At 47.8% G+C, this 16,797-nt stretch overlaps 1 protein-coding gene across 2 annotated transcripts in view; it reads left to right on the forward strand.

The window, feature by feature from the left end:
* Positions 1-16,797, forward strand: part of CLPB (ClpB family mitochondrial disaggregase) — a 73,243-nt gene that overhangs the window by 18,831 nt on the left and 37,615 nt on the right. For both annotated transcript variants that reach the window (XM_066568561.1, XM_066568563.1), the window contains exons 4-5: positions 8,530-8,633; positions 12,728-12,856. In XM_066568561.1, the coding sequence (XP_066424658.1) occupies positions 8,530-8,633; positions 12,728-12,856 (233 nt within the window). The remainder of the gene's footprint in view (positions 1-8,529; positions 8,634-12,727; positions 12,857-16,797) is intronic.

Here is a 16,797-nt window from a genome sequence, read left to right on the forward strand (position 1 = left end):
AATGTTGTCAAGCCCTGGAAGAGACTGCCCAGGGCAGTGGTGGGGTCACCATCCCTGGAGGGAATTAAAAATCCTATGGAAGTGGCACCTGGGGACAAAGTTTAGTGGTGGCCTTGGTAGTGCTGGAGGAACAGTTGCACTCAATAATCTCAAAGGGGTTTTCCAACCTAAATGATACTGTAATTCTATGATTTTAGGGCTTCCAAAGTTTTCTGCATGGCTTCCAAAGTTTTCTGGTGGTGGGGAGGAGCACCTGGGTGCACTCACAGGCATTCCTTTCTCAGAATGCAGTTCAAGTGCAGTTGAAGCTTGTGCAAGGCTCCATAAAGGCTTTTACAGTAGCAGCAGCAGCAATGCCCATGTTTTAATTGGACAGAAGTGCTCCAGCCCTCAGAACATCATTTTGTTCCCCTCTAGACTCACTCCAGCAGCTTCACATCCTTCTGATTTTGGGTGGTCCAGAGATGGAGGCAGCACTGCATGTGGGGTCTCACCTGAGAGGAGCAGAGGGTCAGAATTACCCCCTCCTCTGCTGTCCATGCTGTGGGATCAGCCCAGGGCATGGGTTTCTGACAGTGCACTGTCAGGACATGCTGAGCTCTGCCTTCCTGTTTCACTGGGGGCTTTAGCCTCCAAATTCCCCTTGACTCTTTCCCACATCATCTACTCATCTTCTACTTTTTTTTTGCAGTTTTTACTTCCTGCACACCCTTTCTTCTTCTGCCTTCCTCTTCACGTCTGCATCTCTTTGCATTTCTTCACCTTTGCTTCTCAACATCTTTTTTCTGGGAATGACCAATGCCAAGTGACTCCTCCCTGAGTATTGGCTCTCCTTTTCCTTCTCTGCCTTTCTGTGAAGATCAAAGGAGATGTGGGTCAAAGGTTCTTCCATGGAACCAGAACCAGCAGGGCTTGGGCCAGCATGGCCTTGTCCCATCCCTCACCTTCCTCCAGCCCTCCTTAGGGAGAGGAGTCAGGAAGGAGTTTGTTCCTTGCCTCCATGTACATTGCTGGGAGCTGTGCCTCATCTACATGTGCATTGAAGATGCTGTGTGGCTGTTTTATATTGGTAATGACAATTCCTCATGCACTGTGATATTCTAGTGGGTTTGTTCTGAGATTGGTGAAGGGTGACTGATCTGGAGCTGTTCCCTGTCTACAGGCAGTGACATGATGAACTGGTGCAGTCTTGTTGTCTATATTAGGTACATACATCTGTTCCATGGGGGTTTCTTCACTCCTTTCACTTTAGGCAAGTCATTCAGAGCTGTCTGCAGTGGAGCTGGAGAAATATCTGAGTACCTTTGAAAGAAGATAGGGCCCAATGTGTCACCTGTCAGAGAGCTGAGGAGTTGGGTGTGGGTTTCAGCTGTGGTGACAGAACGTTTGGAGGGTCTGATCCTACAAATTGGGACATTGACTTTCAGCCACTGCCTTTCTGGGTGTTTTTGATGAACAGTGACCACTTGGCTGTTCCTGCAGCTGTTACTCACACCTCTGCCTTGGCAGTGCTCCCATCTCAGACCCTGGGGCATGAGCATCCCTGTTTTCAGGGATGAACACCCTGTGATGTCTTGCAACTCAGGCACAATGTGATACTGTCAGTTTAGCAGATTCCTGCACCTCTCCAAGCCACAGAAATGGCTTCTCTTCACATTTTCTTCCTGCTCCAGGCAGGGAGCAGGGCTGCTAACACTCCTCAACTCCCTTGTGTGCCTTCCCCATGCCTCTGAAACATGATTCACCCATGTCACACTCTTAAAGAAAACTGAAGAATATAACAATTAGCAACCTTCAAGATTTTTCCCCTTTTTTTGGATTCCATAGTCCCTTTTAATTCCTTTTTAAGGAGTCAATCATTTTCATCTGAGTTAATAATAACACATCACAGCACAAGGGGTTGCTGCGGCTGCCTGGCTTTCTGTGCCATGGGTAGATGTAAACATGCTCCTGGGAAGGCACACACCCACATTTAGCTTCATCTGAGAAACAGTTCCTCCCAGCCCTCCTGCTGTGCTGAGTTTTACACAGTTAAGATATAACCAGGCAAGGATCTTTGTGTCCAGGCAGGACATGTGGCTCCTGCCAGAGCTCAGGGCAGCCGCCTATCAAAACCCAGCCGGGCGTTTGCATTGTGCTGATAACACTCGGTCATGGGGATCACCAGGCTTCTTGGTTCACCAACCCCAGCTGCCGGCGGTGGTCCAGGCATAACATCTCTCTTGACGCAGCCCCAGTCACCTCCCACCATCTCAGCATTGATTTCCCCACCCCCTGTATTGTATTTATGTATTTATTTATTGAACAATATGTTAGTCCAGCCATTACAAGCAGAAAGCACTTTCCCCAATCGATCGAACTGCCCAGCCAGCTCTAGCTCAGCATTGCCCTCTGAGTCATCACCAGGGTCAATTTAGATTTATATTCATGCTGATGAATAGGCTCTGCCTCTAATCCAATCAAAACTTGATCAGCAAATTAAAACTCAGCTTGTTGAGGCTGTTGAACCCAGGTGAGTTATGGAGGGAGCGGGAACAGCCCAGCTGGACAGTGTCGTCCCACTCCTTCTAGGATCTGGTGTAGGGTGTTGTTCTGCCCCAGTGCCTCACAGCAAGAGGCAAAACACAAAAAGTGTCTGGGCCAGAGAATCCCTCATTTGAAACTCACTCATCATGGGATGGTTTGGGTTTGGAAGGGCCTTAAAGCTCATCTCATTCCAATCCCACTGCCATGGGCAGGGACACCTTCCACTAGACCTGGTTGCTCCAAGATCCATCCAACCAGGCCTCAAACACTCCCAGGGATGGGGCAGTCACAGCCTCTGTAGGCAACCTGTGCCAGGGCCTTGCTACCCTCACAGGGAAGAATTTCTTCCTGATATCCCATCTAACCCTGTCCTATGTCACTTTGAAGTCATTCCCCCTTGTCCTGTCACTCCAGGCCCTTTCCAAAGTCTCTCTCCAGCTCCCTTGGAGCCTCTTTAATCGCCTGATTTTGCAAGTCCCTTCCTTTTTTCCAGGAACATTCACATGCTTTGCATTGCTGAGTACAGTTCCTTTGCATTTTCATGGGGCTGTACCCTTTCCTACAGGGTAATTTGCTTGAATGTCCCATTAGCTGCAAATTGGATAGGTGCAATTAATAGCTGTGATTCCAGGAGTCTAGCTGATGGACAAGTGCTTGGAGGGGTCAGCACATCCCAAAAGCAGGAGATGCAATTGAAAGATGATTGGAAAGGAAGGCTGGATGTGTGATGTGTTGTTATTAGACTAGTGCCAGTATTTTGGCACAGAAGATTTTGCCAGGAAGTGATGATATCAGTGCTTATTATTAAACTTGAGCCTCCCAGCCACTGTAAGAGCTATGGAAATGTTTGTTACCACAGGGAATATGGTGCAGAGGGTAATTCACAGGGAGAGCAGAGCAGTTCTGCCACCATCACCTGCTACACCACTCTCAGACCACCTTGCATCTAGCAGTTGTCCTCTGTTCAACTTCTCACAGAAGGTCACTTCCCAGAGAAGAATGCTGAACATGTAGGCAGTGGATGAAAAGGACAGGGTTCCTGAGTATCTGAGAGCACATGGAGGTAGTATCTGATGGAGTGCCTGGGAAGAAGAACTCTCATTTCAGTGTAGTCACTGAGGGCACGAAAGGTAAATGGATGGAGTTATGAACAAAATGAAAAATCCTGTTTTACCATATGATTCATTCAGTACCTGTAGCTCATGGGCCACAATGTTGTGGATTAAAGTCCTACACTGGGACTTGGGATCATTTCCCTTAAAATGAGGCAGACCTCAGGGACCTGAAGGTGTATCACAGCCTGTGAGCTAAAATTGAAGTAGAAGGATCTCTTTGGTGGTAATAGCCATGAGAATGGGGTCCAAGAAGGGTGGTTTGGCCATATCAGAACCTGTGCTTCCAAAGACTTGAGTGATCCGTGAGGCTTAGCTGCCTGGTGGGATGCTGGAAACCCTGATTGCAAGAATCACAGTAAGCCAGCTGCTAGGGCAAGATCATCAAAGGCTTCATTGAAGCATATAATTTATTGCCTGAAGGAGTTGTCCAGTCCTGTTACTGCCAAGGCAGTGGTTGCCAAGGGCAGTGGTGAAGTCCCCATCCCTGGAGGGATTTAAAAGCCATGATTCCATGATTCTATGATGTTTTCTGTTCAGTAGGTAGATATCCATCTCTAGCAGCACGGAGGTTGTCAATAAAAGGTCCCATAAAACAGCAGGACATAACCTGCCCCACCATCTTCCATCCTGCACCTCCTGCTTTCATGGGGACCTCCTCTTCAAGGTCTTTGGTGCAGTTCTCTTGATGACAGGATTGACCACAGTAGCACCAAGTACTGGAGATGCAGGATGTTTTCAGAGGAATCCAGCGCTGGATCTTCCAGAAGAACTTTGCACAGATAGTGACCTGTGCTAGAGCTTTCCCAACAGAAGGACTGGATGTGGTGCATCTCCCTCTGTTCCACAGTCTTTGACAGATGGCACAGTGCCAGACAGATACTAGGGGTGGGTCTGTCCTACCTAATGACCAGAGGTGGGAGAGCCTGGGTGGGTGGCCTGTGGCCACATCTATTCTGGGTGTCCCAGGCCATGCACTTGGCCTCACAGGGCTTTTCTTGCAGCCAGACCATTTCCTTGCTTTGCATTTTGCTGCAGCCAGAGAGGGCAGTGGTAAAGGTCCAGGTTCTGAAGCAGAGGTGAGAGTGGAGCTAGGCATGCTGAGCAGCCCTTCCTAGAGCTGCTGAAGGAATTTCAAGATACATTTTGTGCCCTGTTCCTTATCAATGCTCCTAAGGTAGTCCAGAAAGATCTATAAGCTTGTTGCAGCACTTCTACATGGGATGTCCTCACTGATGGGGCCTTAAGGAGCAGTGTAGCAAGACAGTGTAGACATGTCTCTTCTGTACATGGAGCAGATATTTGGATCAGTGTCTTTTCCCTGGCATCACATTGTCTGTTCTCAGATCATAGTGTGGCCTGGGGGCAGGGCAGGGGGTGCACTACCATGGAGGCCTGAGGATGACACAGTGAGGTTGTCTCACTGGAACTGTACTGAAGATTGTGGGTTATCTTCCATGCTGACCCTTCAAACAAAAATCAAAACTACTTAGTGAACTTAGAGAAAACTCAGGCTCATTGAAGATATTTGTGTGGTAGAGAGTGAGCACATCTGTGATGAAACGCTGCTCTGGGCTCTGTGGCTTCCACTGCTGATGTCTGAAAGTAGGTGAGGTGATCCACCATCAAGATGTCAACCTGTTGGAACAAGTACACAGGAGGCCATGGAGATGCTCCAGGGACTGGAGAGAGGCTGAGAGAGGTGGGGCTGTTCAGAAGAGAAGGCTCCAGGGAGACCTTAGAGCCCCTGCCAGTGTCTAAAGAGGCTCCAAGAGACCTGTAAAGGGACTTTGGACAAGGGCCTGGAGTGACAGGACAAGGGGGAGTGGCTTCCCATTGATAGAGGGCAGGGTTAGATGGGATATTGGGAAGAAATTAATCCTTGTGAGTATGCTAAGGCCCTGGCACAGGTTGCCCAGAGAAGCTGTGACTGCCCCATGCCTAGAAGTGTGGCTTAATTGGTCACAACCTGGTCTAGTGAAAGGTGTCCCTTCCCATGGCAGGGGGCTGAAATTAGATGAGCTTTAAGGTCCCTGTCTAACCCAAGGCATTCCAGGTTTTCATGATGCCCATCCTTAGTGCCTCTTCTAAGCCATCAGGTATGATCATGGCTGTACAACTCAATCCACTCAAGAACCTGTGCATTCAGCTTCTGATGGCTGAAAAGGGGAAGGGTCATAATTGGAAATTGCTGTTTGCAGAATGAGAACCAGAACCTCTCAACCTAAATATTATAGAACAAACTATATTATCTAAATATGGATATAAATGAAATATGGATATTAATGGAGTGCAGATGTAAATGAGCTCTGTATGCTCACAAGGATTGCCTGAAAGGAGAGTGGAGCCAGGTGGGGGTCAGTCTCTTCTCCCAGGTAACAAGTGACAGGACAAGGGAAACAGCCTCAAGTTGCACCAAGGGAAGTTTAGGTTGGATATTGGGAAAATATCTTCCCCAAAAAGGTTGTCCAGCTCTGGTACAGTCTGCCCTGGGGAGTGGTGGAGTTCCCATTCTTGAAGGGTTTAAAAACATTTGGATGTTTGAGATAGGGATGTGGTATAGGGGGGAATGATGCCTAAGATTTTTAGCTTTTTATATATTTTATATATTTGTAGCTTTGTAGATTGCTAAAGCATAGCTATAGCTTCTAGTGTTTTTCCTATCTTTCCTCCATACATTTAGGAATGATAAGCTAACCTTATAAACACATTCCTAAGTACTGTTTAGTCCTATTCCAAGAAGAGAACCAGCTACAAGGACATTCTCTTTTCCAATCAGAATCTGGACCAGATATAACAGAAGTGGGGCAAAAGAACCCCCTGGACTGCTTCCAGTGGAGCAAGACCCCAGCACTTATTGCTTAACCAATTCATCTTTTAATTGGACAGTATATGATAAGCACACTAATCAACTAACTTTATAAAAATCGTAGAATTAATATACCACATGCAGTTTTCACCACATTGTGTACCTGAAAGCTTTCAAGTAAAGATTTGCTTTTATATTCACTTTAACATTGTTGGAAAGATCTATTACATTTTCCAGGTATCAGTGAGTGACAGTGCTGGGGGAACAGTTGGACTCAATGGTCTTAGAGGGCTTTTCCAACCTAAACAATTCCATGATTCTATCTCCTGCCCCCAGTCTTGGTGCTGTGCTCACTTGAGGTGATTTTATACATGGTGAGGAGCACACCACTGCTAGTAAAGAGCTGGCCTCTGCTATACCATGCTGAAATAATAAGATAACCACCCTTGATTCTGCTAATGCATTTATAGGGTAAATGGAAGAGGAGCTTAAGTTAAATTCCAGATGTGACTTGACAAGCCACAGCCTGCAGGTACATGTCAAGCTGTGGCACACATCGTTGTCAGCCTGTGAGCCATGTCACTGGTGATGAATGCTAACAAATCAGTTACTGTCTAGTTGTCATGGGAAGCTTGCATGCTGAAAAAGAAATTAAGAATTAACTGGCTTTAAGCTGCTTTCAGAAGGAGTGAGAAATTTAATTCTGACCTGATGATTGTTTGGATTCAGAAGCAGAGAGTGAGGACTTCCACACCAAAATGGCCTGGGCAGTGTGTCCCATGTCCCACTGCAGCATGTTCATAATGTGCAACATTTGCTGGCAGCTCAAAATCCAGCATGTCCTGGACTGATCCCCAGCTCTATGGGGCAGCAGGGCAAGGGAGAAGCTTCTGACCTTCTGCTCCACTCTGATGAGACCCCACCTGCAGAGCTGCATCTGGCTCTGGGGTCCAGCCTCAGAAGTATGGGAAGCTGCTGGAGTGACAAGGTGAAGTGAGTGAAGCTGCTTGGATATGCCAAGGAGGTGCTCCAAGCTCTGGACCACCTCTGCTCTGGAGACAGGCTGGGAGAGCTGGGGTTGTTCAACCTGGAGAAGGGAAGGTTTCAGGGACACCTTGGGGCCCCCTCCAGTGTCTAAAAGGGCTGTAACGTTCAAGTCATAGAATCACAGGATTGTTTGGGCTGAATGGGTCTTAAAGCCCATGTCATTCCACCCCCTGCCATGGGCAGGGACACCTGCCACTAGATCAGCTTGCTCCAAGCCTCAGTCTGGCCTGGAACACTCTCAGGGGTGGGACAGCCATGGCTTCTCTGGGCAACCTGTGCCAGAGCATCACCACCCTCACAGACAAGAATTTCTTCCTGCTATCCAGTCTATCCTCTGTCAGTGGGAAGCCATTCCCATTGTCCTGTCACTCCAAAGTCCAAAGTCACTCCCTTGTCCAAAGTCCCTTTCCAGGACTTTTGGAGCTGCTTTAGGCCCTAAGGGGCTCTAAGGTCTCCCTAGAACCTTCTCTTCTCCAGGCTGAACACCCCCAATTCTCTCAGCCTGTCTTCTAGAGCAGAGGTGCTCCAGCCCTCTGATTATTTTCAGAGCCTCCTCTGAACTGCTTGCTGTGGGAGTTGTTTGCACTTGCTGTGTCAGGATGGCACCTTTAGTATCAGAGGTGCAGTTGCTGTACAATTGCCTCCCAAAAGCAGTGTAGTTTTGCTTCCCTTAATCTGCAGAGTGTTACAGTAATCTTCCTTTCTGCAGGGACAGGGGTGGCCTTGGAGCCAAGGTCTGTGTCTAGGAATATGCCTTGTGCTAGAAGCAGGTTCTGCACATGTCACCTCAGAAGGATTGCGTATCTCTACAGTGTCACCCCTTCCTCCAGTCCCTCCCCCATATAATTCATTTTAACCTATGCTGGTGGAGCTCTGTTTGATGAAATGTTCAGTTATGGTTGTGGGTTAACTTCCCTGGAATGTTAACATTCCCAGGAATATTTGAAGAGGGCTTTCTGAGCACTTCTCAGTCTCTGAAGGGCTTCAATTCCTCATCTACTACTTCTACCTTACTTTCCTTCTGTTTTGTGACAGTGTGGTAAAGGCTCTGCTCACAGCTAATGCAGATCCAAACCTTGGGGATGATTTCAGCAATGTGTATGAGATTGCCAAAGAAAAAGGCCTCCATTCCTTGGAAGGTAAGATGCCTTGTGTGTAGCTACTGACATTTGCTTTTCAGGTCCCAAAATTTTGTTTCCTGATCTGACCTCATGGGGTTTTTTAGAGCTTGTTTCATCTTCTTCCTTTTTAAATGCAAAGTAATTGATGGTACTTGGGTGAATGTGTGTCTGAAGAGGAAAGAAACATTACATAGATATTATATAGGAGCAATCCTTCAATTTACCAGAGATAAACTGGTTTTATATAGCCAGAGCAAAATACAAAGTCATAGATAGGAATGTCATTCCATTGACTCACATGCAGCCACGTCTTGGGGAAGGGTTCAGGGCAGTGTATTCCACCAGCAGCCTTAATCCCGCCTTTTATCAGGAGCTGTGAAATGCAGACAGACTTGGCCAATTGAAATAAAGCTGAATGATGCAAGTGACTACTGTTGGGTTTGGGCAGGCATCAATATCAGCTCTCAGCCCTAGATGACTTTCCATGAAAACAAGGTCATTTTCTGCAGAGTCATGTCATCTCATTATGGATATTCTTGGCAGATCTCAGTTTCCATGCTCATCCCTTCATTATCCTCATCACTAGTTGATGCAGACTCAGAATCATAGAATCATGGGATGGTTTGGGTGGGAAAGGACCTTTAAAGCCCATCCAGCCCTGCCATGGCATGGATACCTCCCACCAGGTTTCTCAGACACCTGCTTTGTTTATTCAGACCTATTTAAATTTCCCAGACGGTTTCCACTTTTCATGACAATAAATAGTGGTAAAATTTTCTTGGTTTTATGATTATCAGGATATGCCTGGATTCTAGGTGCCCAGCTGTGCTTTGGAGCAGCCAGCTGCATGTTCAGAGATTCTGCTTTTCCTCATGCTGGCAGGAATGATATAGTAGAACTCAACCTCCCTAAAATGTCCCTGTCTTTCCTTCCCCATCCCAGAAGCCTTTTCTCTATCCAGGCACTGTGCTGGCCTGCCAACCTCACCTCTGAGCTGGCAGACCATGGGATGTTTCCCTTGCCCTGCCAGAGCCCAGCCAGCCACTGGCACTTGCATTCCCAGGTACCCCTGCATCCACAGTGGCTACTTTTGTGTGCTCTGACTTGTTTGGAAGTTAAACCTCGTTCCAGCTGCTCTGGGTGGAAAATGGGAGGAAGTCACACAGTTTGTCCAGAGCCTCAGTCTGTACAGCATGGTTTGCAGAGACTGAGTCATAGAGTCATAGAATAGAATCATGGAATTATTTCGGTTGGAAAAGCCCTTCCAGACCATAGAGTCCAGCCATTCTCCCAGCACTGCTGAGGCCACCACTAAACCATGTCTGCAAGTGCCACATCCACATGACTTTTAAAGCCCTCCATGGATGGGCAGACAGTGCCAGAGCTTAACAACTCTTTCCATGAAGAAATTTTTCCCAATTACCATCCTGAATCTCCCCTGGCATAGCTTGAGGACATTTCCTCTTGTCCTGTCCCTTGTTCCTTAGGAGCAGAGCCTGACCCCCACCTGGCTCAACTCTCCTGTCAGGGAGCTGTAGAGAGTGAGAAAGTCCCTCCTGAGCTTCCTTTTCTCCAGGCTGATCCTCCTCAGCTCCCTCAGCCACTCCTCACCAGACTTGTGCTCCACACCATTCCACAGCTCTATTGCCCTTCTCTGGACATGCACCAGGTCCTTCTTGGAGTGAGGGGTCCAGAGCTGAGCCCAGGTGTGGCCTCAGAGCACCCAGCACACAGCACTTCCCTGGTCAGGCAGCCACACCATGGGTGCTGCTGAAGCACAGGGACATTATCCACGGGCCTGTCTGTGCTTTTGGCTCGGTGCTAAGCTCTGTGAAAGCCTAATGAAGGTGTAATATTTGAGCCTCTCATAAAGCACAGGTTGAGTTAAGAAGATGGAGCAGTGAGGCGACAGCTTTGACAGGGCATTATTCTGTATTTTTAAAAGCTCCGTGCTCTCATCCCTCACTGTGACCCACCCGTGCAGCAGACCTACTTCTTGATAGGAGAGAGAGTATACATAGATCATATCCCTATAGCAGGGAATGTAAAATGTATGAAACTGCATTAAAAAATGAGCAATAGAATGCCAATACATAATGCATGTACATAGACTTTATTTAAGATAAAGTGTATCAACCAAGAAAGTTAATTGTTTTTGTCTGCATTCATCCCTCTCTAATGTTATATATTTTGGGGTGAAGAAAAGATAAGGCCACTCCATGAGAAGTTGCATTAATTCTTTGGTTGACATGTTTTATTAAAAAGAATAAATTCAGTTGCGTTTTTAAAAAGAGAGAGAGAAACTGCCTTTGTTTTTTCTTTTTTTTTTAGACATTTACATATTTCGTGTATAAATATTTTTTCATAAAAACATCCAAATCGAGAGGGTGTGCTCCACAACCACTGCACAAAATATATTACAGACATTTATATGGATGGCAGGAAGGGAGACAGAGGGCTGAAAATTTCCAGGCACCCAGTGATGGATGGTGGACGAGGCTTCCCCTGACGCTTTATTGAGTTTCCGATGATTATCTTTCTCAGAGACATTTTTTACAGATGACGGCCGAGCTGTCACAACGGACCATGGGGGAAAAAAACCAACAATAATAACACTTTAATCTCTTTACTGCGCTGCTCCCTAGTATCTCAGATTCATCTTCCCTGACGCACGCAGTTCATTATCCTGCTCCTCCCTGGGTAGGAAATGACGACAAATAAATATACATACTCACCCTGTGTGCTTGGAGAAAGGACCCAGGGAAGGAAAGGAGCCAGGGCATTAATTGATCTTCCTGGAGGGACTGTGGTTCATTAGTGGAGATGCTGGGCTCGGACAGCGTCAGGTATTCATCACAGTGTTTCTCTCTTTGGAACTTTTCGAATCTCCTAGAAATCTTTTGATGGCTCTTAGGAGGGACTATGAAGAAGTCCCTGCAGCCCATCCGTTTTCCAGCTCTGCTTGCTTTGCCATAGCACAGTATAAGGTGCTCAGAGCACTTGGGAGCTCTCCCTGCCCCTGGATCTGGGTCTAATGAGTTTTGGGTACAGACCCTTTCACCAAGGAGCTGGACACACCTCCAGGAGCAGAATTTGGCCCACCAGGTGGGTGGTGTTTATTTGAATGGAGACAGCATACGCCAATTCCACCGTCACTCATGCTCCATGATGGGACAGGTATTTAAGGGGCTTCCTCTGGACAATCTCTGTCATTGTCTCACCACTCTCACAGGGAAGAATTTCTTCCCAATATTCAATCTTACACTGCCCACTGTCAGTTTGAAGACATTCCTACTGGTCCTGTCACTATCTGCCCCTGTAAAAAGTCACTCTCTCTTATTTTTTTTGCTGATGACTAAAGCAAAGAGTTTAAAATCCAGGTTTTCTAAAGCCTGATCCTTAAACCAGCTACAGGAGAGCAGGGGTGCTGCAGACCCTTCCTTCAGAGCCATGCCCTGCTGAGACACATGGACTTATGTGCTGGAAACTCCCAAAATCAAGAATTTGCTTAAAGGTCAAGCCATAGTGTGGCAGCATTCATTCCTGTCACAGCTTCCCTTCTGTTTGCTAAAAACGTTATTTAGATTAGATATTGGTAAGAAATTCTGCCCTGTGAGGGTGGCAATGCCCTGGCACAGGTTGCCCAGAGAACCTGTGACTGCCCCATCCCTGCAAGTGTTCAAGACCAGGTTGGACAGAGCTTGGAGCAGCCTGGTCTTGTGGAAGGTTTCCCTGCCTATGGCATGGGGGTAGAACCAGATGAGGTTTAAGGTTTATTCCAAGTCAAGCCATCCTGTTACCCTACAATAAATGGCTGGGAAAATGCTGAGGTCTTCTCCACCGACCTCCTCCCCTGCCTGGGCACTGTGTAGGCAGTCACTGGGATACATGGAAACCATGTTGTCCTTATGTGTACTGCTGCTCAGTGGAGTGGGGGCAATGGCCACCAGAAATACCCACTGGGGTCCTGGTGGTCCCAGAAAAGGTCACAAAGCCCTTAAGAAGCTTCCTGCCTGGTGAAGGGTGGTGGGTCCATGCTGCTGCTGCACATCCAGATGAGCAGTTCTGCAGTTATCTCAGTGAGCTGAGCTTTCACTCTTTGTCCCCTGCAGTCCTTGTCACCCGGGAGGATGACTTCAACAACCGTCTCAACGTCCGAGCCAACTTCAAGGGCTGCACAGCTCTGCACTACGCAGTCCTGGCTGATGACTACCTGACAGTCAAACTGCTGCTGGATGCAGGTGAGTTCTGTACTTCCACCCAGCTCCTGGGCCAGGAGCACTTCTGAGTCAGCCCATCCTACAAAACTGTCAGGTTCAGACACAGGCCACACTCTGTCACTGTCACAGTTTGGTGTGATTTGCTGTTTGCTTTCATCTCTTTACTTTTTAGTTTCTGTGTTCCTGTTCATTTCCAGTGGTTTTTCTCCATGTGCTTTTGGTGGCTCTTCTCACCTTAGTCATTGAGTTTCCCCTTTCCTCCTGCAGTTAAACATCCAGGGAATCATAGAATCTTGGAATAGTTTGGGTTGGAAGGAACCTCAAAAATATCCAATTCTAACCCTCTGCCATGGGCAGAGACACCTTCCACTAGACCTGGTTGTGCCAAGCTGCATCCAGCCTGGCCTGGGTCACTTCCAGGGATGGGCAGTCAAAACCTCTCTGGGCAACCTGTGCCAGGGCCTTGGCACCCTCACAGGGCAGAATTTCTTCCCAATATCCCATCTAACCCTGCCCTCTGTCAATGGGAAGCCACTCCCCCTTGTCTTGTCACTCCAGGCTCTTGGAGCACTCTCCAGCTCCTTTGGATCCTTTTTAGGCACTGGCAGGTGCTCTAAGGTCTCCCTGGAGCCTTCCCTTCTCCAGGCTAAACACCCCCCACTCTCTCAGCCTGTCTCCAGGGAGCCCTTGGAGATCTTCTGTGACCTCCTTTGTCCTCACTCCAGCAGCTCCACACCCTTCTAATCTTGGGAGCCCCAGAGCTGGACTGGGTGCCCCACATGCCCTCACTGGTCTCTGCTTAGTATTTTTTCATTTCCCACCTGCAGTACTTACTCAGGCCATCTGTCATATCCCTCATGTCCCTTTGTGGAATGGAAGGGTCCCTGCTATAGCAGGAATGGATCTGCTCTGTAGGCAGGGCACAGGATAGGTGCTGGTACCCAGATGAAATGGGGGACACTCAAGCACTGTTGGCACTGGGACTATGCAGCTCTTGTGAGAATTGGTCAGAATTAGCTTATGCAGTTACTGGCCCTCCTGGTTAAATCACAGGGCCCTTTTCCTCACAGTCTTCTTTTGTATACTCACCTGGGCAACCTGTTCAGTGTTTAGCTGTCTTCGTGGGGAAAAAGCTTATAAGCACTAGTGGAGTAGAATGAGAAGATGCATTTAGCAAACAGAACAGGAATGTGCTGCCCTGGCAATGGTTTTTATATGTACCCTCCTGCTGTTCCTTCTGGGATTATATTTGTGACTCTTGTGCTGTTCTCCAGAGCTGGCATCTGCTTAGTGTGTACCTGCACATGCACAGTGTGCCAGACCACCAAACTGGTCTATAATTCTGCTTTCCTCCAGATGTGATGTCCTTTGTCCCCAGCATTCCTTCTCCTCCAGCAATTTCAGCAGCTCTCCTCCTACAATGTCCCCAAGGTCACCTGGAGATGAGCCAGCAATCCTGTCCCTGCCTCAGGTGTATGCTGTCAGCAGCCAGGTGGAACATAAAGTGGTCACAGCCTGGCCCTACCAGAGACAGGCTCACTAGGGTCTGGTTGACCAGATGCTGAATTTTGCAAAGATTTGAGGAGTGTTGTAGTCTTTGTGGTGTGGGCATCTCAGAAGTTAATTCTAGGGAAGCACACAAGTATGTAATGGTATGATGTGGTCTCATAAGGCTCATTCTTTAAGAAAGCAGATAAAAAGAAAATAGAATGTAGCATCTGTGATGGCTAAATGTCCCCAGATGGGATGAGGAAAATTAATTGTGGCAACATTGAACCTTGATACTCATCTGTATTATGTGCTTATTATCTTTCACAAATAGAAATATAAGAGTGTAGGGGTGAGATTCTGTAGCACTGAACTCCAGGTCAGGGTTTCTCTGGGAGCCTTACAGATACCAGAGCCCCAGCTCCTGGCCATAAATTAACCCAAAACCAAAGGAACCAATGAAAGAAATTCTGTTGCAAAGGCAGGGCTCCTTGCAGGGAAGAGAGCTGAAAAAGCAGGCAGCTGCTCAGGAAGCCAAGGGACTGTGTGGACATTGTGACTGGGAAGTCTTCAGACAAAAATACTGCCCCCCCCCAAGTGGGGTCCACTGCATTTTTCTGACATAGAAGCCCCCCTCCATGTTTGCAGCATGAATGGGCATTGCAGGAACACAGAACCTGGCACAGTCCCAGAGCATATGACTTACTGCATGGCTGTTGCATGGGCCAACAGCACCTGCTCAGCAGTCACTTGGCCATGGGCACTGACAGTCACAAGGTCTCCAACAAGACCTCTGGGATCCCACAGTCGTGGCAGGGATGCCCACAGGAGGAGTAGAGTGGAGCAGGCTTTACCTGCTTGAGCAACGGGTTGTGAATGCACAGACCTGGAAGGGCTTTGTGGAAGAGTGCAAGGGGCTCTGGAGTGTTACAGAGAGTGGCAGTGGGGTAGAAGGGCTGGAAAGGTCCTTGTCATAGCAGTATTGGGAACAGATCTGTGCAGGGAGTCTGTACTGGAGGCTGGAGAGTGTTTGACATATGTCATGGTGTGAATCATAGAATCACAGAATGGTTTGGACTGACCACTCCCAGCTCTCCCAGTCTGTCTCCAGAGCAGAGGGGCTCAGCCCTCAAAGCACCTCTCTGGCCTCCTCTGGACTCACTCCAGCATTTCTAGAACCTTCTGTTGTTGGACCCCAGAGCTGGAGGCAGCACTGCAGGTGGGGTCTCACTGGAGTGGCGCAGAATCACCTGGAATAGCATTTTCTACAAAGATACCTGCTTCTCATTTCTGCCTTGGAAGCCCTCCTTGCATGACACATATTATCAGTTGATTGAAAGTACCAGGGCAGCTCCTTGGTTACCCTAAGTACAGGTAAAAGATGGGTGCAAATAACTGAAGTTGGTACTAAAGAATTTTTCTGTCCTGAATAAATCATTGTAAGGAGTAAGTCCACCTTATTTCTCCAGTTGTGCCCTACTTAGCTCTCCAAGTACTCTTCCAATCTAGGCCTCACTTCACAGAGGCAACTGTTCTTTTTGTTCCAGAGATATTTCTGTGTCTGTCCTGGAGCCACTGCCATCCCTGTGAATGGCCCTTTCTCTGCCTGGTGCCCACAGAGAGTTCTTTGTTAGTAGCAAAGTGTCTCAGCTTGAAAGAACTCCCTTGGATCTCAGGAAAAAAAAGCATTTAACAATCTGTGGGACTGTGTTTGTTTGGGTACAAATGGAAGGATTGTGTGAAATCAAAGTAAAAATTCAGAAGTTAGCCAGAGGATGTGATGCTCACTCATCACTGTTCCATTCTTAGTCCAGCCCCACAGAAATCCTTCTGGATCCTGCTCAAGAGCCTCAGAGTTCATTTCCAAGCGGAAATCCTTGTCTTGTAGAGCATGTCCCAGTGCTCAGATCCTGGAGACAGCAACCCACTGGTGGGAATCTCCATTTGGCAATGGTGTGAAATTGCCATTGGAGCCCCTCCCAAGGTTGAGTTCACAGTGTTCCTCAGATCACCGTCCACAGTACCCACTTACCTTTTGCAGTCATGGTTTAGGATGCAGATTTATGAGGATTATTTGCTAAATGTAATAAACTTCACCTTTCTGTCAGGTGGACTCTGCACTGTTGGGGTGACAGCAGACCCTCCCCTGCCCTTTCAGCCAATTTTGGGTGCTGGAATTGGATTTCCTGATGGGCACATGATAGGAGGATTTCAGGGCATTCACTGGAGGCGTTCCCCTCCTCCCAAAGCAGGGGATCCCTGCCTCCTGGTCAGTGTAATCTGGGATGAATACATGGCCAAGGGTCTTGGTGTGGAGATCGAACCCCGTTCAGCCCTTTGTGAGGGTAATGCCCCTGTGCTGCCATTGACATCGCACACAGGGTGGCTCCCGGTTGCTGACATGGAACAGGCTCCCCTTGATCTCTCCCTACACCTGCCTTTTACTAACTCTCCATTTACTCTCCCTCTAACTT

Source organism: Molothrus aeneus, chromosome 2 (genome assembly GCF_037042795.1).
Source record: "Molothrus aeneus isolate 106 chromosome 2, BPBGC_Maene_1.0, whole genome shotgun sequence".
Classification (NCBI taxonomy): domain Eukaryota; kingdom Metazoa; phylum Chordata; class Aves; order Passeriformes; family Icteridae; genus Molothrus; species Molothrus aeneus.